Raw genomic sequence first — 23,065 nt, forward strand, 5'->3', positions numbered from 1 at the left:
GGGACAACGGTGCCAGCAACGGCCGGTTTCCAAATCACATGTTGAATCAGGTGAACTTCACGGTTATCAATTTTTCATTTTCACAACTTTCAAATAAAACACACTTATGGTCCCAAGGGGGACGGTGCAACGGTGCTCCGCTGCCATTACTCGTGCTCTTCTGCTGAGGCGGACCCATCCTCTGCCACCAGCATATCAAACATGCACTGACATGCCTGCTGTGACAGGGATACCCGGTACCCATTTCCACCGGTACGCGGGGTATGAAAAACCACGGGGTCTCCTACATAGCGGGAACGCTCACTTGCCTCTTCAAACTCAGCAGCGGACCCGGGGCCGGGGCCGGAGTCATCATCTCTTGTTCCTGCGCCAGGCGGGTTACCGCCAGCTGCCGCAGCCTCCTGGCTTCCAGCATCCAGCACATCGGACCCCTCTGCAGCAGCACGGGGCAGCAGGTCAGGCGAGTTTACACTGAGGCGCCCCGGAAGTAACGGCAAGGATGATGCATAGGTCGAGACTAGGCCGGGCCCCTCAGCCGCAGCGGCCGGCCCTGGTAGGACATAGGGACGTCGGTCACCAGTCTGTTCTGCTACATCTGTTTCCCCTCCGTACACCGGGGCAGTTACAATCAGCATCTCCACCTCGTTGGTCCACTGCTCCATCATCCTGAAGATCTGATCCTGCTGACGTTGGTGGAATTGAAATCACCCGGGCTTTCATCCAGGCCACGGCCCCGGGCTCGGGGTCTGGCACAATCACTGCCGGGGCTTCTGGCACATTTTCATTACAGGGCCGCGGTTCCAGCGGTTCCCCCGGGAACGATTCGGGAACGTCCTGAGTGTCTGCAGCCGGTTGGTCCGCCGGGGCGGATTGGCAGGGTATCACTACCAGTTGGGCAGGTAGTGAGCCTAGTGGTGGGGCGGCAGCAGCTAACGCGGGTAGCGGGGCGAGAGGCAGGGTGAGCGGAGGCAGGCCGGGCCCCTCAGCTTCAATGGCCGATCCCTCAGGAATACAGGGGCGTGGGTCTCTTACCCGCTCCCCCAAATACTCTTCCACCTCGCGTCTCCGCATAGCAGCCACCACGTCCGCCATGTCGGTCTCCCACTCCTCCAGGAGGAGTTGCATGTGGGCCTGCAGACGATTACTCAGCGGGACGGTCCGGTCCCTCAACCACGTCGCCGTGCCGGGCGCGGGGGCTTCCTCGTTGGGAGTTGGGTTGTACATCTTGGCAATTGTGCCTTCCAGGAACCCAGTATTGCTGCAGAGTCCTGGCGTCCCTGCTTTTATAGCCGCGGCTACATGAGTCCAGTTGCCATTTCGTCTCCCTTAGCCTCTTTCCGGCCCCTCCTCTATCGTGGCGGGGTTTTGGCCTTCGCGCCTCTACTACTCGAGAAGACGCTCGAGCGGGAACTTTTCGCGCCAAAGATGGCGGCTTCTGAAATTTTCCGGCCGGATACCTCCGGTGGTCACAAGGCGCACCTCTACCCAACGGCAGAGCGGTAAGATCCTGTTCGTGACGCCAAGTTGTCGCGGGCGGAGGAGGGGACGCCGCGCTCTCCCTTACTGCTCGGGTCCGGCTGCCGCTGCTGCTGCGGCCTCTGCTGCTCGGTGGCTCGAGCGATGGGCCGGATCCCGGGGACTCGAGCGGCGCTCCTTGCCCGTGAGTGAAAAGGGGATTGGTTTGTTTTGGGATAGTTTATTGTCCGTGACGCCACCCACGGTTGTGGTGATTTGTTAACACCACCGCTGCTCTGTATGGGGAGCCCGGGAGTGATGGTATGGAACAGCCAGTTGTTGATGTGTCCCTCCGTGGGTAGGGGTTGTGGTGCTCCCCGGGGCCCAGTGATGGGATTGGAATGGTGGACAGGCGGGTATGGGGCCTGTGGAGGTGCAGGGGCGCAGGGGCAGCGCTGTGCCGCACAGCACGGAGGTACTCACTCAGCCAGTAAACACGACACAGTTCTCGGTAAACAAACGGCTGGTTGGACGGGTCCCTCGGACGGTTACGGTGCTGCGGTTCCCTGCAGTTAGCGGTGATGGTTTCTTCCCTGCACCTATGTAAAGTCTCTTTGGTAGCGATGGGTCCCCACCGGTTACCCACTCCTCGGCTTCAATCTGGGCCGAATGAGCCCTACTTTGCCCGCAGGCGCTGGCCCTGGGAAACTGGTGCCCTGGCGGTGGCGGTGTCTCCCCTTCACGGTCGGACTGTTGCCTTCAATCGGGACTTGGTTGTTAGGAGACAGAGGTCCCCTTCACTGACGGATTTGGCAAATTATGGTGACTCCTAGCCTTGCCGGGATCCGAAAGGCCCCTGCCCTGGTGCTGACTGTTCTTCGTATACTGCTCCGGTACCGCCGGGTCACCACCCGTCCGCGGTCCTTCCAGCAACCTCTGAGCAGTCCTCCTGCTGACTATCACTGCCGTCTGCTGACCTTGCTATCACAGTCCGGGGCACACACCCGGACCAACTTCAGGCTTTCTTAACTGTTCCTTTCTTTTCACTTCAGCTTCTCTCCTTTGCTCCTCTACCACTTCACTTCCTTCTACTTTCACCTCCCTAACTCGACTGCCTGGTCCTCCCGCCTCCAGGGCTATGAACTCCTCGGTGGGCCGAGCCAACCGCCTGGCCCACCCCCTGGTGTGGACATCAGCCCCTGGAGGAAGGCAACAAGGATTTTGGGTTAGCTAGGTGTACCTGCAGGGAATGTGGGGTGCGTGTGGTGTTGTGACCTGTGACCCCTGGCTTGCCCAGGGCGTCACAAATGCACATGTGTTGTACCTTGCTTTGCAGCAAAGGAACACTAACTTAGTATTACAGACAATTTTAGGAAGGCAGAAAAAGAGTCAGCTCTTCGGGGAAATTAAATAGCGTGGCAAAAGTGGACAGGTGGGTACAGTGGCCGTGTTCTGTGGCTACCAGGACAGTAAAGGAAGCCTCACTTTTTATCCCTCCGAATGATCAAATGCAGCAAGGAATTCCCTGAGTTTGCTATAAAATTAGCGTAGCAAAATGTGCATGAGGGTGTCATGCAGAGGTGCTGCACATAGATTTGCACCAGTGGGGCACTAATGGAGTACAACAGCCAGTTCTTGTATGCCACTAAATGGCAGCATTTTTTGCTATCATTATAGCTTATTAAAAACAGAGTAGGAGGGTGTCATGCAGAGGTGCTGCACATAGATTTGCACCAGTGGGGCACTAATGGAGTACAACAGCCACTTTTAGGATGCCACTAAGTTTACTCAGTGTTTGCTAGTAAAATGGCTTAGTAACAATGAGTTTGAGTGTGCAAAGGGCAGGAGGGTACAGTGTCAGGGTTGTGGGTCTGCGTACAGGAAAGGAAGCCTCCCTTTCTATCCCTCCTAATGGGGAAATGCAGCAAGGAAATCCCTGACCTTAGCTACACAGACGCTGTCATCTTGTGTAGCTGTTAAAATCTGTTTTCACTGCCCTGACTGTCACCTATGGCTCTGACCCTGCCGGTATTAGCCCTTAGAAGGGCTGAAAGAAACTTCTATCCCTATTCTGTATAGCGCTGTGTATAGAGCGTATACAGCAGTATTGGAGACAGGAGCTACGCCGGCGGTGACTGACACCCAGACGCAGAAGAGATAATGGCGTCCGGACGGGCAGATACTCGTTTTTATAATGCAGGGACATGTGACATGGACATCCTATCACACATGCCGTTGCTTCTCTGGCTAAAAGTCCACTTAGCTGTGTGTGTGTCTGGGATTGGCTGACATGCTGGCCCGCCCCACTACACGCGCGCGCGCTTAGGGAAGGAAGACAAGGAAAAAAAAACAAAAATGGCGATCGCCGTTATCCCAGCAGCAGTGATCTGAATGCGCTGTTCCCGCACACTATACACTGAAATTTCATAATAGTGTGAGTCACAGAGTGACTTACACTATTACAGCGGAAAGCCAGCTAGTAATTTGCTACTAGAACTGTTCTTGAACGTATCTAGAACTATCGAGCTTTAGCAAAAAGCTCGAGTTCTAGTTCGATCTAGAACAGTCCCCAAAATCACTCAAGCCGCGAACTGGAGAACCTCGAACCGCGCTCAACTCTAGTCTTGAGTGCCGGATCTGGATCAAACACCCAGAATCTTGGGTCTGGGTCCGCTCATCACTAATTATAACCCAATGGAATCCTATTTAAAAGTGAGCTTGGTGAAGGTTTATGGCTTTAAAAGTGCCACTTATTGGCTAAAATGTGATATTTGAATCTAAAGGCAAATGGGGCTGATTGATCAAAACTGGTGTTTTTTTTTTTTTTTTAAATTGACAGTTTGTATTTTAGACAACTACAGCACAGCTTTTACTTTACCACAGCAGTTCATAAAATTAAAATTAAAGCAGATTTTTTTTATTTGTCTCTTTGGGTAATAAAGGTAAATGAGACAATTATTTCACTTGCTTTTATTTACAGCAGAGTTCCTACAAGAAATGAAGTTGTATAGTGCGAACAGATAATACAGTTGAGTTACCAGCTCATCTTACCTATTTTGTTCCATAAGTAGTTTCACAGTGTTCAGGTAAATATCCAATGACAGTTCATGATGCAGTATTTCTGTAACTGCTGTGAAAGTAAAAAAAAAAAAAATAAAACAAAATAAACTTTAACTTTGTTAATAGTGAATCAGTAGTTTCAAGTAGTGTAAATAGTACCAGCAGTTATAAACATCAGTAAATTTCCACAAATCAATAGTACAGGAAATTAAAGAAAGCTTATATATATGCCTAGTTTCACACTTGCATTGTGCGGCATCCGTCGCATTGCGTTGTGTGACGGATGTAACGGATGTGTTGCATATATTGGCACAATTGATGCGACGGATCCTGCAAAACGGAATCTGTTGTAGCTTTTTTTTTTTCAGCAATTTACACAACTGAGCATGCGCAGTTGTGTAAAGATGAATCCGTCAAAGGAATCCGTCAAATGATAGATTCCGCTACCATAGGCTTCCTTTATAAAAATGATAGACGCCGACGGAATCCAGCACATTGTGTTTTTTGACGTTCTGGGAAGCGCAGAAAAAAGCTACATGCTGCGTTCTTTCCGCCCTGCAGATGCAACGCAGCGTCGGCCTGCGAATGCAACGCAGGGCCATCAGTCGCATGGCGTCGTCCATACAAGTCAATGGTAAGCAGTGGAATCCGGTAACTGATTCCACTGTTTTCCAAAACGGAGGATTGCGACTGAAGGAAAAAACGCAAGTGTGAAACGAGCCTTAGAGAAAAATGCCTTTCTCCACTCAAACTATTTCTCCCCTCTGAATTCTGTACTTAAAGATCAGGTTACAGCTGCTACTGAACCCAGCAGCTACTCATTACTGCTGTATTAAAGGAATCTGATATGTGTAGCCATTTCACTATTGGGCTACATTGGGGCAGGTAAGTAGATAGTAACTGCCTACCTGCCCTGTTGTCAGCCCCCTCCCCCGCCTCAGAACGGTCATGTACCGCTCCTGCCGGGATTCTGCTGCTTCCTGTGATGTCATGTCAACAGGGGCAGGAGCTTATGCTCGCCATGTAGACGGGCAACACAGCGATGTCATGTAGCCGCCCTGCTGGGCATGTACAGTGATGAGCCCTGCCCATCTCATCCTTCCCTGCCTCCTCCCCACACTCAGCAGCGCACAGGGAACGGGGGAGAGTACTATCTGTGCCCTGTATGTGCCGGCCAGGGACCTGGCCAAACAGGGTTACCCTGTCTAGTACACAGTCAGCGCTGTTTGCCCGATTGTGTCCTCAGCTAATTATGATGTATGGTGCCTGGGTAACTGTGTCCCCCCTCCCCCGTGCGCGGTCTCTCTCCTCACGCTGTGATGAATGCAGCCTCCGGCGCTCCTGGCTTTTGAATACAGTCAGGAGCAGAGAGCAGTGACTTCACCTGACACAGTGGTCAACAGCACTGAGCTCTGCATCACCTAGCTGTAAGCAGGCTGCACTCATCACAGCACGGAGGAGAACATAAGCACGGGTGAGAGAGGGGGGGCAGAGAAGAAAGTGCACGGGTGAGAGAGAGTCGGGGGGCAGAAGAGTGTACGGGTGAGACAGAGCGGGGGGGGGGGACAGGCAGAGAAGAGTGCACGGGTGAGACAGTGGGGACTATATATAATTTTCATTACATAGTATTCATTTATCTATAAGGTGCTGGGGCAGAATACTGACAGGGAATGTGTGCAGAGGGAGGGTCTGGACACTGGGGCCGGGCTGTGCTAGCTGTGACTATGAAGCTCGGCAGTCAAACATGTCATGTTTGGTTGAGCTGCAGGTAAATAAAGTGTCTAAAGAGAATAAAGTGATAAATTCAAGAGGAAAAAAAGTCAGAAAATAAAAAAATGTAGGTGTTTTATGACAATACAGCACAGATTAGCGTAAAACATTTTGAGTTTGTTGGACAACTCCTTTAAGACTTAAGTGGAGAAATAGACATTTTAATGTAAACAAATACCATATACTAGATATAAGCAACTTTCCAGGAAATAAAAGGTTTGTCAAAAATCATATATTAGTAAAGTCTGAAACAAGTTATTACTTTTTTTTTGTACATTAAAAATACTTTCTTTTTTATTCCAAACATTCACACAATAGAGAAAACAATTTATTTGGCTTACCCATGGTGATGACATCATCAGGCAAAGAGCAATGAAGAAGGATTTTCATTTTCAGAAAAAGACCAGCAGGATGCAAGCTTTCCTGAAAATATAAATATTAAAATTGTTATTGTGACGCCCCTGCGGTAATCAGGTGTCACAAAAATAAGGTAACAATTAAGGTAACAGCTCGAGTCATACATGACTGTGCCAGTCATTACACAAAGGACATTTACACTCGCTGTACCCGGCTGGTAGCCTCACCTAGCCAGATGACAGGGCTAGGCACTGTTAGATAACAGGCAGCCAACTGGGAGGAAGAGACCAGACCTGGGGAAAGAGAGTGACCTGGTAAGTGTTAGTGGGTGGTCAGAGAAAGGAAGTCAAAGGAGAAGGTTGTGAGAAGAGGAGTTGTAAGAAAGGTGTCAAGTCAGACCAGAGACTCTTGAGACACATAGAAGGAAAGACACTGCAAAAACCTGAGTAGAAAGAACAGCCACTCAGAGGAGGAAAGTAGCTGAAGAGTGAGCAAGCTCCAACGACAGAGGGATCCTGTGGGGTGGACATCCACGGCTCCCAGTACTTTGCACGCACGGGTTGCAGATCCCAGAACAGACCAGGACTTCAGGCCATCTGTTAACTCTGCCAGGCGGGTGGGTTTACAGGACTCACCTGCCACCACTAACATTTGAGGCATCAGCAGCAAAGAGGGGACCGGGAAATATTCCCTTAAATAGTCCAAGCTGCCTGCGGCAGGACCCAGACACCAGGAGAACCTCCAAGTGCTCCACGCCAGGGAGGACCCACATACACCAGAGTGCACAGGTGGAGAGTGGCACCAGGTTGGCAGGCATAGCCATCAAGACTCGGGCGCACCTGGAATCCAGTAAGTCTCCAGGGTGTAAATCCAGTGAGTGAAAAACCATCAAACTGCTCTCCCTGTCTGGACTGCTTCATTACACTGCGTCTCCACGTTAACCCTTCACCTACCCCTGGGGAAAAGCCCTGCTCGCGGAGGGCTCCACCATCTATGCTGCCCCATCATCCCCAGTGGGAACCTGCAGCGGCGGCCCTATCCTCTCTGGCCGCAAACCGCGAGTGGCGTAGTCGAACTTTTTCTTTTTCATTTAAAACTGTTAGACTGTGCCCCCTGGTCCAGGACCCCTCAAGCCACGGACCGCCCGGATCCGAGCAGCTTGACCTCCCCAGGGCGCGACATTATAATACTTTAATCTTCGACAAATTAATCAATTAAGGTCCAGGCCATACATATAGTGATTGCTAAAGGAGGGAAAACACTATCAAAAGTCCAGATATGAAATATAATGTTTATTTAACCAAAAGGAGAGGAAAGATGGTGGCAAAAAATGTGGCGGATATAACAAAAACCACCTGGGTGCAAAAGGTACATATAAACAATCCAATTACTAATTATATGCAATAGTTGAAAAAACATTAATATATTGCTGAACAAATGTACAGAAAAGGAATATATGCCTAGGAGACGCTTACCCCTGGGTCTTTCTATCGTGCAGGTACTGTCTGCTATCCTCTATCTATCGCAGGACGTTCTGCATGTATTTGTTTTTCTATGTTTGACCATTCACTTGGTCTATTATAGCATAGTCAGTGCAAATTTTTGGGCTATTTTTGCCCTCTGTTGTAGTTCCTCCTAGGCATATTCCTTTTCTGTACATTTGTTCAGCAATATATTGTTTTTTTTCAACTATTGCATATATTAGTAATTGGATTTTCCTATACGTACCTTTTGCACCCAGGTGGTTTTTGTTATATCTGCCACATTTTTTGTCACCATCTTTCCTCTCCTTTTGGATCAATAAAAATTATATTTCATATCTGGACTTTTGATTGAGTTTTCCCTCCTTTTTTTTGCCTTACCATTGCGATTTGTCCTTTTCTAATTAGTCCCAGATTTTTGGTGCAGTAATTATGTATTTCTTTATATCTATATTACATTTATAATTTAATATGCATCTGCTTCCATTGACCAATTTGTTGATATAGTGATTGATGTGTGAACACTGTGAGACTGCATGCACATAGCCAAGATTGCCCCCATTATAATCCGCCTTTCGCATGGGGCACCAAAGACTGATGGCTATCATTTACCGGAGAGGGAGGATTTTCCTGGAGCTCTGCGGTAAGTAAAGTTGAGCGCGGTTCGCTGTTCTCCAGTTCGCGGCTCGAGTGATTTTTGGGGGTGTTCTAGATAAACTAGAACTCGAGCTTTTTGCTAAAGCTCGATAGTTCTAGATACGTTAGAGAACGGTTCTAGCAGCAAAAAGCAGGGCTTTTTACAGCTACAGTGTGCAGGAGCCATCGCTGGCAGCCTGCCAGAAGCTGGTAACCAAGATAAACATCGGGTATCCAAGCAAAGCGCTTTGGTTAGTAACCCGATGTTTATCCTAGTTACGTGCAGGAAGCCCACACTTCCCCGCTCAGCTCACTCCGCCTCCTCCTGCACACGGCATGTACACATACACACATACACACACACACACACACACACACACACACACACACACGTCCCCAGCCATGCAGTCCACGACACTGACGTCCTCCTGGCACTCTGCACACATGGTCCCGCTCGGCTTACCTGCAGTGATGAAGTCCCGACCTCAGCGCTGTCACTGTCCTCCATGGCCGCCGCTTGTCACATCACCTTCTCTCGCTTCCGACTAGAGACCTAGAGACTGACTAGCGGTGACGTCACGGGCCTCTCGCGATACTTGGCTGTGAAGGCGGCGGTCATTGAACTCAGTGACAGGTGCTGTCAGCAGTGCAGGAGATCAGCGCAGGTAATGTACCTTGCTGACAGCAGCACTTGTCATGCCCTGCAGTGACCTGGGCTGACCCATTGATGTTAGCTCAGGTCACTGCACTGCTCTCCCAGCCAATGGGGAACATCCTGCTCTTCATTGACTGGGACAGTATGGATCGTCATGGCAACCCCTTGGATTACACCAGACCTCGATTTGTTTTTCTTTCTAATAAATTGGTTAAAGAGGGAATGTATTGGGGAGTATTTTTTCAAATAAAAATGTGTTTGTCGTCTATTTTTTTTTATTACTGACTGGGTTGGTGATGTCGGGTATCTGATAGACGCCTGACCTCACCAACCCCAGGGCTTGATGCCAGGTGACATTACATATCTGGTATTAACCCTATATATTACCCCGTTTGCCACCGCACCAGGGCGCGGGATGGGCTGGGGCGAAGCACCAGGATTGGCACATCTAATGGATGCGCCACTTCTGGGGCGGCTGCGGCCTGCTATTTTTAGGCTGGGGAGAGTCCAATAACCATGGACCTCCCTAGTCTGAGAATATCAGACCCCAGCTGTCTGCTTTACCTTGGCTGGTGATCCAATTTTGGGGGGACCCCTACGTGGTGTTGTTTTTTTTTTTTTAATTATTTATTTAATTTAAAATAACAGCGTGGGGTGCTCTCAGTTTTGGATTACCAGCCAAGGTGAGGTTGCCAGCTGTGGTCTGCAGGCTGCAGCCATCTGCTTTACCCTAGCTGGCTACAAAAATAGGGGGAACCCTTAGTGCCACATGAAAGGCACCAAAGGGTGCAAAATTACAAAATGCAAGAGAGTGGGACATTGTGTCTTTCTGCCATTATAATGACAGAAAAGACTGATATGAAGTGCACAAGCACAAGAAAATCACCAGAGCGCTCTACGCCGTGAAAAGCAGTAGAAAATGGCACTGGAGTGAACATGTGACCGCCTCATGTAGGATGAAGCTATGGATCCTGGGTAAATTTATGTATTTTCCCTCCTTCAGTTTTTTTGCAGTACACAAAAAAAACGGAAGGCACACTGATGACAAATAGATGACATACGGACCGTCTACGGAACGGAAACGGATGCCACACGGATGCACCCGTGAAAAAAAACGGACTGTTTTCTGCAGACCGCAAAAATGGATCGGTCGTGTTAATGTAGCCTTATTCTGATCTGTCGTTTATAAACAGCAGGCAGAAATAAGTGAATAACGCCCCCCAGCGTCAGAAAATCTCCGGGGTTTCAGGGCTAGCTGAGACCCTGGAGATCATGATTCAGGACGGTTTTTCCGGTCCCCGCTCACGTGATCACAGGTATACACCGTACACCGATGATCACGTTACAGTAAATGACAGCGCCGGTAAAAAATTATTTATCTCCCATCTGGCATGAACAAACATGATAAATCTCCTCCCCGGTCCCCTCCAGTCCCCCGGTGTCGCCAAAGTGCCCCCCCTGATGCCTTCCCAGAAATCCAAGATGGCCGCGCGCACAGCAGCGCGCCGGCCGCATTCACCCTACTCCTCTGATTTCTGTCGCATGTGCCATGACACATGCGACAGAAAACTCCTCCCCAGGCCCTGCCAGGTCACCCCTTATAACCCCACCGGTGTTCCCCGGTGTCCCATGGTACCTGTGCAGCGTTGATCCCCCCCACGGCCCTCTCCTTCACAATTGACGCTGCCGCATGCACAGAGCGGCTGTCAGCTCAGCTTCCTGTGTTCAGACACAGTGAGTGGTGGTTATGCATCTGTAAGCTAAATGGGCGGCACGGTGGCTCAGTGGTTAGCACTGCAGTCTTGCAGCGCTGAGGTCCTGGGTTCAATTCTCACCAAGGACACCATCTGCAAGGAGTTTGTATGTTCTCCCCGTGTTTGCGTGGGTTTCCTCCAGGTACTCTGGTTTCCTCCCACACTCCAAAGACATACAGCGCTATGGAATTAATAATGCTATATAAATGAATAAATTATTATTATTACTGCAATGCCCTGCTCATGAGGTAAGGAACATAATTGATCAGGAGAGCTATATACTACATTTCCAAATGGAGGGATTTGCTGTTATAGTTTCCCTGCTGAACGACTACCAAACATGAGAGTCCGTTATACGCCACAAGAAAACACATCTAAATAGCGAGCTCTGTTGTTAAGTATTCATTCAGCTGGATAACTAGACTTAAAGGGGTATTCCATCTCCAAGATCCTATCCCCAATATATAGTAGGTGGAATAGCAATAATATCAGCAAATACCAATATTTGGAAATGTAGAATAGTTCTCCTGATTAGGCATGCCCTTACCTCATAAGCAGGGCATTGCAGCTTTGGTAGCAACCATTACGACATTGACTCTGCTGCTGTGGACCCAGGGAGAGTGAGTGCAGATTCATTGCACCCACACTCCTCACATGAAGGGTCCGCACTCCTAGAAAATGGGGGATACGTTCCCTGAGTGTCTCCCCCCCCCATATTCTAGAGGGTCCAGAGTCGTCGTGGGACCCCTTTATTTTTTTTCTTACAATAAATTGGTGAAAGAGGAAATGTTTTGGGGACAGTTTTTTCAAATAAATTTCTTTTGTCGATTTTTTTTTTTCTTTTTTTTTTTTTTTGTTAGTACTGACAGTTTATGATGTTGGGTATCTAATAGACGCCATGACATCACAAACTGCTGGGCTTGATCTCAGGTGACTTTACAGCTAGTATCAACCCGATTTATTACCCAGTTTGCCACTGCACCAGGGCACGGGATGAGCTGGGGTGAAGCGCCAGGATTGGCGCATCTAGTGGATGCGCCACGTCTGCGGTGCCTGCGGCCTGCTATTTTTAGGCTGAATAGGATAACTGAAGTGAGCACTAATATATATATATGAGTGCAAGCCAAAAATACATACTATATATAAGAATAAGGCTGCACATCAAACTTAGATAATGGTATAATGCCTCAAGCATATGGAAAAATATTGGAATATACAATGAAAAATGCTACTTGCTAATTTGAACATGTGAATAATGAATTGCATACCTGCTATGAATATTAGGAAAAAGGAGATATTTAGCAGTCGCATTGATCAATGTAACTGAGCCCCAAAACCTCGTCAAGGTATATCTCTATATTGGGGTCCCTAGCTCTGTGACCCTAACTGTGTGTCATCTCATTGCAATTAAAAACTGCTATGGGTGGAGAGGGGTAACTAAGGACTTTCTTATATAGGAGATGGAAAAAACATGGCCGAAAGGGGCGGAGCTGTGTTCACATTCAGAAAAAAAACTACATATAACTGAATAGGATAACTGAAGTGAGCACTAATATATATATATGAGTGCAAGCCAAAAATACATACTATATATAAGAATAAGGCTGCACATCAAACTTAGATAATGGTATAATGCCTCAAGCATATGGAAAAATATTGGAATATACCATGAAAAATGCTACTTGCTAATTTGAACATGTGAATAATGAATTGCATACCTGCTATGAATATTAGGAAAAAGGAGATATTTAGCAATCGCATTGATCAATGTAACTGAGCCCCAAAACCTCGTCAAGGTATATCTCTATATTGGGGTCCCTAGCTCTGTGACCCTAACTGTGTGTCATCTCATTGCAATTAAAAACTGCTATGGGTGGAGAGGGGTAACTAAGGACTTTCTTATATAGGAGATGGAAAAAACATGGCCGAAAGGGGCGGAGCTGTGTTCACATTCAGAAAAAAAACTACATATAACTGAATAGGATAACTGAAGTGAGCACTAATATATATATATGAGTGCAAGCCAAAAATATAGGTATGCAATTCATTATTCACATGTTCAAATTAGCAAGTAGCATTTTTCATTGTATATTCCAATATTTTTCCATATGCTTGAGGCATTATACCATTATCTAAGTTTCATGTGCAGCCTTATTCTTATATATAGTATGTATTTTTGGCTTGCACTCATATATATATATTAGTGCTCACTTCAGTTATCCTATTCAGTTATATGTAGTTTTTTTTCTGAATGTGAACACAGCTCCGCCCCTTTCGGCCATGTTTTTTCCATCTCCTATATAAGAAAGTCCTTAGTTACCCCTCTCCACCCATAGCAGTTTTTAATTGCAATGAGATGACACACAGTTAGGGTCACAGAGCTAGGGACCCCAATATAGAGATATACCTTGACGAGGTTTTGGGGCTCAGTTACATTGATCAATGCGATTGCTAAATATCTCCTTTTTCCTAATATTCATAGCAGGTATGCAATTCATTATTCACATGTTCAAATTAGCAAGTAGCATTTTTCATTGTATATTCCAATATTTTTCCATATGCTTGAGGCATTATACCATTATCTAAGTTTGATGTGCAGCCTTATTCTTATATATAGTATGTATTTTTGGCTTGCACTCATATATATATATTAGTGCTCACTTCAGTTATCCTATTCAGTTATATGTAGTTTTTTTTCTGAATGTGAACACAGCTCCGCCCCTTTCGGCCATGTTTTTTCCATCTCCTATATAAGAAAGTCCTTAGTTACCCCTCTCCACCCATAGCAGTTTTTAATTGCAATGAGATGACACACAGTTAGGGTCACAGAGCTAGGGACCCCAATATAGAGATATACCTTGACGAGGTTTTGGGGCTCAGTTACATTGATCAATGCGATTGCTAAATATCTCCTTTTTCCTAATATTCATAGCAGGTATGCAATTCATTATTCACATGTTCAAATTAGCAAGTAGCATTTTTCATTGTATATTCCAATATTTTTCCATATGCTTGAGGCATTATACCATTATCTAAGTTTGATGTGCAGCCTTATTCTTATATATAGTATGTATTTTTGGCTTGCACTCATATATATATATTAGTGCTCACTTCAGTTATCCTATTCAGTTATATGTAGTTTTTTTTCTGAATGTGAACACAGCTCCGCCCCTTTCGGCCATGTTTTTTCCATCTCCTATATAAGAAAGTCCTTAGTTACCCCTCTCCACCCATAGCAGTTTTTAATTGCAATGAGATGACACACAGTTAGGGTCACAGAGCTAGGGACCCCAATATAGAGATATACCTTGACGAGGTTTTGGGGCTCAGTTACATTGATCAATGCGATTGCTAAATATCTCCTTTTTCCTAATATTCATAGCAGGTATGCAATTCATTATTCACATGTTCAAATTAGCAAGTAGCATTTTTCATTGTATATTCCAATATTTTTCCATATGCTTGAGGCATTATACCATTATCTAAGTTTGATGTGCAGCCTTATTCTTATATATAGTATGTATTTTTGGCTTGCACTCATATATATATATTAGTGCTCACTTCAGTTATCCTATTCAGTTATATGTAGTTTTTTTTCTGAATGTGAACACAGCTCCGCCCCTTTCGGCCATGTTTTTTCCATCTCCTATATAAGAAAGTCCTTAGTTACCCCTCTCCACCCATAGCAGTTTTTAATTGCAATGAGATGACACACAGTTAGGGTCACAGAGCTAGGGACCCCAATATAGAGATATACCTTGACGAGGTTTTGGGGCTCAGTTACATTGATCAATGCGATTGCTAAATATCTCCTTTTTCCTAATATTCATAGCAGGTATGCAATTCATTATTCACATGTTCAAATTAGCAAGTAGCATTTTTCATTGTATATTCCAATATTTTTCCATATGCTATTTTTAGGCTGTGAAGGCCCAATAACTATGGACCTTCCCACCCTGAGAATACCAGACCACAGCTGTCTGCTTTACCTTGGCTGGTGATCCAATTTGGGGGGGACCCTACTTTTATTGTGTAATTATTAATATTTATAAAATAATTATAAAAAAAAGAGCCTGGGGGACCTCCACATTGGATCCCCAACCACGGTAAAGCTGCCAGCTGTGGTTTTCAGGCTACAGCTGTCTGCTTTACCCTAGCTGGCTATCAAAAATGGGGGGACCCAACGTCATTTTTTTTTAACTATTTTTTAAATAGAAAAAATTAATGGGCTTCCCTGTATTTTGATTGCCAACCAAGGTAACGGCAGGCAGATGGGGGTGGCAACCCATAGCTGTTTGCTTTATCTGCGCTGAGAATCAAAAATACCGCGGAGCGCTACGTCATTTTTTTTAAAGATTTATTTTTACAGCACTGTGATGTCCAGCAATCAAAATACAGGGAAGCCCATTTTGTTTTTAGTTATTTAAATAAATAATTAAAAAATATATATATATGGGCTCCCGCTGCATTTTTTTGTATTGCTAGCTAAGGGTAATCCAAGCAGCTACTGGCTGCTAACCCCCACTGCTTGGTGTTAGCTTCACTGGCAATGGAAAATCCAGGGAAGCATTTTTTGTTTTTTTTTGCCAAAAAACTACAAAAAAAGGACGTGAGCTTCGCCATATTTTTGTATGCTAGCCAGGTATAGCAGGCAGGTGCTGGAAGAGTTGGATACAGCGCCAGAAGATGGCGCTTCTATGAAAATGCCATTTTCTGAGGCGGCTGCAGACTGCAATTCGCAGCAGTGGGGCCCAGAAAGCTCAGGCCAACCTGTGTTGCGGATTCCAATCCCCAGCTGCCTAGTTGTACCTGGCTGGACACACAAATGGGGCGAAGCCTACGTCATTTGTTTTCTAATTATTTCATGAAATTCATGAAATAATAAAAAAAGGCTTCCCTTTATTTTTGGTTCCCAGCCGGGTACAAATAGGCAACTGGGGGTTGGGAGCAGCCGTACCTGCCTGCTGTACCTGGCTAGCATACAAAAATATGGCGAAGCCCACATAATTTTTTCAGGGGGCAAAAAACTTCTGCATACAGTCCTGGATGGAGTATGTTGAGCCTTGTAGTTCTGCAGCTGCTGTCTGTATGGAGAAGAGCAGACAGCAGCTGCAGAACAAGGCTCAGCATACTCCATCCAGGACTGTATGCAGACGTTTTTTGCCCACCAAAAAAATGACGTGGGCTTCGCCATATTTTTGTATGCTAGCCAGGTACAGCATTAATTATAGATACACTGCACACATTTTTTTTTGCAAGTGAAATATATTTGTTTACATAGGAGAGATCATTAAGCTTATTGCGACCAATTCCTACGTTTTGGCTAATAGCCTTGTTCACGTAGTCGCTAAGAAGGAAAAGAAAAAAAAAACAAAAAACTTTGGGTACATAAATATACTCATACATATTTACAAATATATACATAAATATATAATATGTGCAAGTTAACATATTTTTTTAAAGGATTTAATGTACGTTTTGATGGTTTCCCCATATGTTAAGTCATGGTAAGTGCAAAAGAAATTTCTAGAACAGATTTTAAGGCACTACATGAGATAACATGAGACAAACAAGCAATAAAATATCCATCTCTACTGAAATTAAATGGCTATATAGTTGTATAGGATTAACTCTTTTCTTATCTTTCCCTGCTGTTTAGGGTACCTTCACACTTAGCGATGCAGCAGCGATCCGACCAGCGATCTGACCTGGTCAGGATCGCTGCTGCATCGCTACATGGTCGCTGGTGAGCTGTCAAACAGGCAGATCTCACCAGCGACCAGTGACCAGCCCCCAGCCAGCAGCGACGTGCAAGCGACGCTGCGCTTGCACGGAGCTGCCGTCTGGAAGCTGCGGAGACTGGTAACTAAGGTAAACATCGGGTATGGTTACCCGATGTTTACATTAGTTACCAGCGCACAGCTGTGTGTGCAGGGAGCAGGGAGCCGCGCACACTGAGCGCTGGCTCCTTGCTCTCCTACCATAGCTACAGTACACATCGGGTTAATTAACCCGATGTGTAATGCAGCTACATGTTCAGAGAGCAGGGAGCCGCGCACACTGCTTAGCGCTGGCTCCTTGCTCTCCTAGCTGCTGTACACATCGGGTTAATTAACCCGATGTGTACAGCAGCTACATGTGCAGAGAGCCGGAGCCGGCAGCACAGGCAGCGTGAGAGCTGCAGAGGCTCGTAACTAAGGTAAATATCGGGTAACCACCTTGGTTACCCGATGTTTATCTTGGATACAGCTTACCTCAGCTGTCAGATGCCGGCTCCTGCTCGCTTCATTTGTCGCTCTCTCGCTGTCACACACAGCGATCTGTGTGTCACAGCGGGAGAGCGGCTTTGAAGAAAACGAACCAGGGCTGTGTGTAACGAGCAGCGATCTCGCAGCAGGGGCCAGATCGCTGCTCATTGTCACACACAGCGAGATCGCTAATGAGGTCACTGCTGCGTCACAAAAAGCGTGACTCAGCAGCGATCTCGGCAGCGAGCTCGCTGTGTGTGAAGCACCCCTTAGGCTTACATTGTCTGCATATGAACTAACCAAAATATACATTTACATCCCTTATAGGAACCCTCACTTACTCTAAAATATACAAAGGAGAGCAATACCTGAAGGTAGTACACATTTTTACCTGCATATTTCCTAATCCTCTTCCTTAATCCTCCTTCCTAATCCTCGATCCTATGCTGACTATATGAGATTTTTTTTCTTTAATTATTAAAATCATCAATGATATTTGTTGAAGCATATGATAAAAACCCATATACAAAACAACTATATAGCCATTTAATTTCAGTAGAGATGGATATTTTATTGCTTGTTTATCTCATGTTATCTCATTTAGTGCCTTAAAATCTGTTCTAGAAATTTCTTTTGCACTTACCATGACTTAACATATGGGGAAACCATTATCAAAAACGTACATTAAATCCTTTAAAAAAATATGTTAACTTGCACATATTGTATATTTATGTATATATTTGTAAATATGTATGAGTATATTTATGTACTCAAAGTTTGTTTTTTTTTTCTTTTCCTTCTTAGCGACTACGTGAACAAGGCTATTATTAGCCGAAACGTAGGAATTGGTCGCAATAAGCTTAAATGATCTCTCCTATGTAAATAAATATATTTCACTTGCAAAAAAAACCATAGTGTGCAGTGTATCTATAATTAATGTTTATTGGGAGCTACACCCGTACACTTGCACCTTAAATTGCTGAGTAGAGTGCACGCCTTTTTCCTTTGTGTAGCCAGGTACAGCAGGCAGCCACGGGCTGCCTCCAACCCCCAGTTGCCTATTTGTACCCGGCTGGGAACCAAAAATATAGGGAAGCCCGTTTTTTTTAATTATTTCACTTATTTCATGAAATAATTAAAAAACAAATGACGTGGGCTTCGCTCCATTTTTGTGTCCAGCCAGGTACAACTAGGCAGCTGGGGATTGGAATCCGCAGCACAGGTTAGCCCAAGGTTTCTGGGCGCCTCTGCTGCGAATTTCAGTCCGCAGCCGCCCCAGAAAATGGTGCTCTCATAGAAGCGCCATCATCTGGCGCTGTATCCAACTCTTCCAACAGCCCTGGAGCTGGGTGGCTTGTTGGGTAATCATGAGTTAATACTGGCTTTGTTTTACTAGCCAGTATTAAGCCAGAGATTCTTAATGTCAGGCACGTTTGACCCGGCCATTAAGAATCTCCAATAAAGGGTTAAAAAAAAGACACCACACAGAGAAAAAATACTTTAATAGAAATAAATACACAGACACATTAGAGACTCCATCTTTATTACCCCCTGTCAGCCCTCCACGATCCATGGTCTTCTGTCTTTCTCGTTCAACAAATGCAGCTCTGCTACATCACTGCTGCATGGGGGAAGACTCTGCTTCCCGTGCAGCCTTCACTCCGCGTCATAGTCATGTGACCAGTCTGTAGCCAATGAGATAATAGCCACGTGACTGGTCACATGGCTATTTTGACGTCACGATAGGTCCTGCATCATTGCTGGCAGTGCTGGTCACCGGGAGGATTCAGCGATCATCGGATGGAATAGCGGCAGGAGACAGAGTGCAGGAGGGATCGCGGGGACCGGTAAGTGTTATGGCAATGTTTATTAACTGTATGTGTACATTTATAATGCATTTTTATGTGTTTGTGATTGCCTCCCATTATATCCTATTGGTTAGAGTTTGGTTCGCCGAACCGAACTCGAACGAGACCTCCGTTCGGCGAACCGAACTCGAGCCGAACCACGGCCGGTTCGCTCATCTCTAGCGGTAAGTAAAAATGGCAGCACAGCTCCAAGGAAGCTCCCATCGCCTCTTCTGTGACTTGCCAGCACACATACTGCTGTGATGCCTGCATATATGCACCGGCCATGAAATGGAAGTGCATCCTCAGGGATCGGAGCAGTGCGCCTAAAGAACGGGAGTGAGGGAAGTATGTGTTTGTTATTGGTTATCATTGTTATATCTGTATTTATGTATTATGCATATAGAGGCATGTCGAGGCTCATACTGTATATAGCCAGCTAGATGGGGGCTTATCCTATATATACTGTAGGGGCTATGTGAGGCCTCATACTGCATATAAGGCGCTATGTAGGAGCTCATCCTGTATTTATGGAGCTATGTGGGAACTATTCTGCATATAGGGGCTATGTGAGGGCTCATACTATATACAGGGGAGGCTAGTGAGGGCTCATACTATAAATAGGGAGTCTATTTGTCAGCTCATCTTGTATACAATTCTGTGGGACCTTATACTATACAGTGGGGAAAAAGTATTTGGTCAGCCACTAATTGTGCAAGTTCTCCCACTTAAAAAGATGAGGCCTGTAATTGACATCATGGGTAGACCACAACTATGAGAGAAAATAAGAAAACAAATCCAGAAAATCACCTGGTCTGATTTGGCAGGATTTTTTTTGCAAATTATCTTGGAAAATAAATATTTGGTCAATAACAAAAGTTGATCTCAATATTTTGTTCTATATCCTTTTGTCAATGACAGATGTCAAATGTATTTAAGTCTTCACAAGGTTGGCACACACTGTTGGTATGTTGGCCCATTCCTCTATGCAGATCTCCTCTGGAGCAATGATGTTTTGGGCCTGTCGCTGGGCAATGCAGACTTTCAACTCCCTCCAAAGGTTTTCTAAAGGGTTGAGATCTGGAGACTGGCTAGGCCACTCCAGGACCTTTTTATATGCTTCTTACAAAGCCACTCCATTGCCCTGGTGGTGTGCTTGGGATCATTGATACTGAAAGACCCAGCCACATTTCATTTTCAATGCCCTTGTCTGGTGTCCTTCGACAGCTCTTTGATCTTCACCATAGTGGAGTTTGGAGTGTGACTGAGGTTGTGGACAGGTATCTTTTTATATTGATAACAAGTTCAAACAGGTGCCATTACTACTGGCAATAAGTGGAGGACAGAGGAGCCTCTTAAAGAAGAGGTCTGTAAGCTAGAAATCTTGCATGTTTTTTTATAACTAATTACTTGACACCATAATTTATAAGAAAATCTTGCCAAATCAGACAAGGTGATTTTCTGGATTGATTTCTCATTTTGTCTCTCATAGTTGAGGTCTACCTATGACATAAATTTCAGGCCTCTTTCATCTTAAGTGGGAGAACTTGCACAATTTGCTGATTTAAATACTTTTTCCCCACTGTATATAGGAGCTATGTGAGACCTCATACTGTATATAGGGGGTCATGTGAGGGCCCATCCTGTATTTATGGAGCTATGTGGGAACCATTTTGCATATAGGGGCTATGTGAGGGCTTATATTACACAGTGTGCAGAATTTGTATTTTAGAGGATTTTTTTTATTGATCAACAACTGTTCTCAATCAACCCAAAAGACTCAAATATCAAAGCTTAATATTTTTTGAAGTTGGAGTGGGTTTTTTTTAGATTTGGCTATTACTGTGCAGAATTAGGTAACTTAATAAAAAACAAATATATTCCCATCTCACTTCTTTAATTTTCACCAGGTAAACCAATATAACTGCACAAAATTTAGAAATAAACATTTCTGAACTGCAAAAACAAAACCCCAAAAAATTAGTGACCAATATAGCCACCTTTCTTTATGATGACACTCAACAGCCTACCATCCATAGATTCTGTCAGTTGCTTGATCTGTTTACGATCAATATTGCGTGCAGCAGCCACCACAGCCTCCCAGACACTGTTCCAAAAGGTGTACTGTTTTCCCTCACTGTAGATCTCACATTTTATGAGGGACCACAGGTTCTCTATGGGGTTCAGATCAGGTGAACAAGGGGTCAATGTCATTATGCTTTCCTCTTTTAGACCTTTACTGGCCAGCCACGCTGTGGAGTAGTTGGATATATGTAATGGAGCATTGTCCTGCATGGAAATCATATTTTTTTGAACGATACAGACTTCTTCCTGTACCACTGCTTGACGAAGTAGTCTTCCAGAAACTGGCAATAGGTCTGGGAGTTGCGCTTCACTCCATCCTCAACCTGAAAAGGTCCTACAAGTTAATCTTTGATATCAGCCCATATCAGTACCCCACCTCCACCTTGCTGGCGCCTGAGTCGGAGTAGAGCTCTTTGCCTTTTACTGATCCAGCCTCTGGCCCATCCATCTGACCTATCAAGAGTCACTCTCATTTCATCAGTTCATAAAACCTTTGAAAAATCAGTCTTGGGATATTTCTTTTCCCAGTCTTGACATTTTATCTTATGTTTCTTGTTCAAAGGTGGTCGTATTTCAGCCTTCCTTACCTTGGCCATGTCCCTGAGTATGGGCAGATAAGGTATGCACACCAGTGACTATGTAAGGGGAATACATGAAATAGCAGAAACTGCTGTGTGAATACTGACTTGAAAAATCCAATAGCTATATGTAAGAGTGAAAATGTGAAAAATGGAATCTGCATTACTGCCATGAACATATGAATCAAGAGAAATTTAGCTACTGAATTGATCAATGCAATAGAGCCCCAACACTACGCCAAAGTATTTCTCTACGTTGGGGTCCCTAGCTTGTGTGTGTCCTCGCATGCAGTTAAAAAACTTACCGTGTATGGGAAGCTGAGACCCAGGCTATTTATGCGTATGATATGGATTGGCAATAGGTGTGGTTGGGGAGGGTTCACAAACGAAAAACTACTAACAAATAAGGAATAACGTTTGGAACACCATTCTAAGTCTGAACTGGGTGCAAAAACCTAAAAAAACATCACTATGGGGAGATATAGAGAAATACTTTGGCGTAGTGTTGGGGCTCTATTGCATTGATCAATTCAGTAGCTAAATTTCTCTTGATTCATATGTTCATGGCAGTAATGCAGATTCCATTTTTCACATTTTCACTCTTACATATAGCTATTGGATTTTTCAAGTCAGTATTCACACAGCAGTTTCTGCTATTTCATGTATTCCCCTTACATAGTAACTGGTGTGCATACCTTATCTCCCCATAGTGATTTTTTTTAGGTTTTTGCACCCAGTTCAGCCTTAGAATGGTGTTCCAAACGTTATTCCTTATGTCCCTGAGTATGGCACACCTTGTGCTTTTTGATACTCCAGTAATGTTGCAGCTCTGAAATATGGCCAAACTGGTGGCAAATGGCATCTTGGCAGCTTCACGCTTGATTTTACTCAATTCATTGGCAATTATTTTGCGCCGTTTTTGCCCAACACGCTTCTTGCGACCAACGCTTGATTGTTCGGTGATCACGCTTCAAAAGTTTGGCAATTTCAAGACTACTCCATCCCTCTGCAGGACATCTCACAATTTTGGACTTTTCAGAGCCCGTCAAATCTCTTCTGACCCATTTTGCCAAAGGAAAGGAAGTTGCCGAATAATTAAGCACACCTTTTATATAGGGTGTTGTTGTCATTATACCACA

The 23,065-nt window shown here is 45.1% G+C and overlaps 1 protein-coding gene across 1 annotated transcript in view; it reads right to left on the bottom strand.

The window, feature by feature from the left end:
• The window catches only part of TEX11 (testis expressed 11), a 1,632,405-nt gene that overhangs the window by 916,066 nt on the left and 693,274 nt on the right, over nt 1-23,065 (bottom strand). The window contains exons 11-12 of the mRNA XM_075324897.1: nt 6,627-6,708; nt 4,507-4,585 (exon numbers count right to left, since the gene is read on the bottom strand). Of these exons, the coding sequence (XP_075181012.1) occupies nt 4,507-4,585; nt 6,627-6,708 (161 nt within the window). The remainder of the gene's footprint in view (nt 1-4,506; nt 4,586-6,626; nt 6,709-23,065) is intronic.

Source organism: Anomaloglossus baeobatrachus, chromosome 9, assembly GCF_048569485.1.
Source record: "Anomaloglossus baeobatrachus isolate aAnoBae1 chromosome 9, aAnoBae1.hap1, whole genome shotgun sequence".
Taxonomy (NCBI): domain Eukaryota; kingdom Metazoa; phylum Chordata; class Amphibia; order Anura; family Aromobatidae; genus Anomaloglossus; species Anomaloglossus baeobatrachus.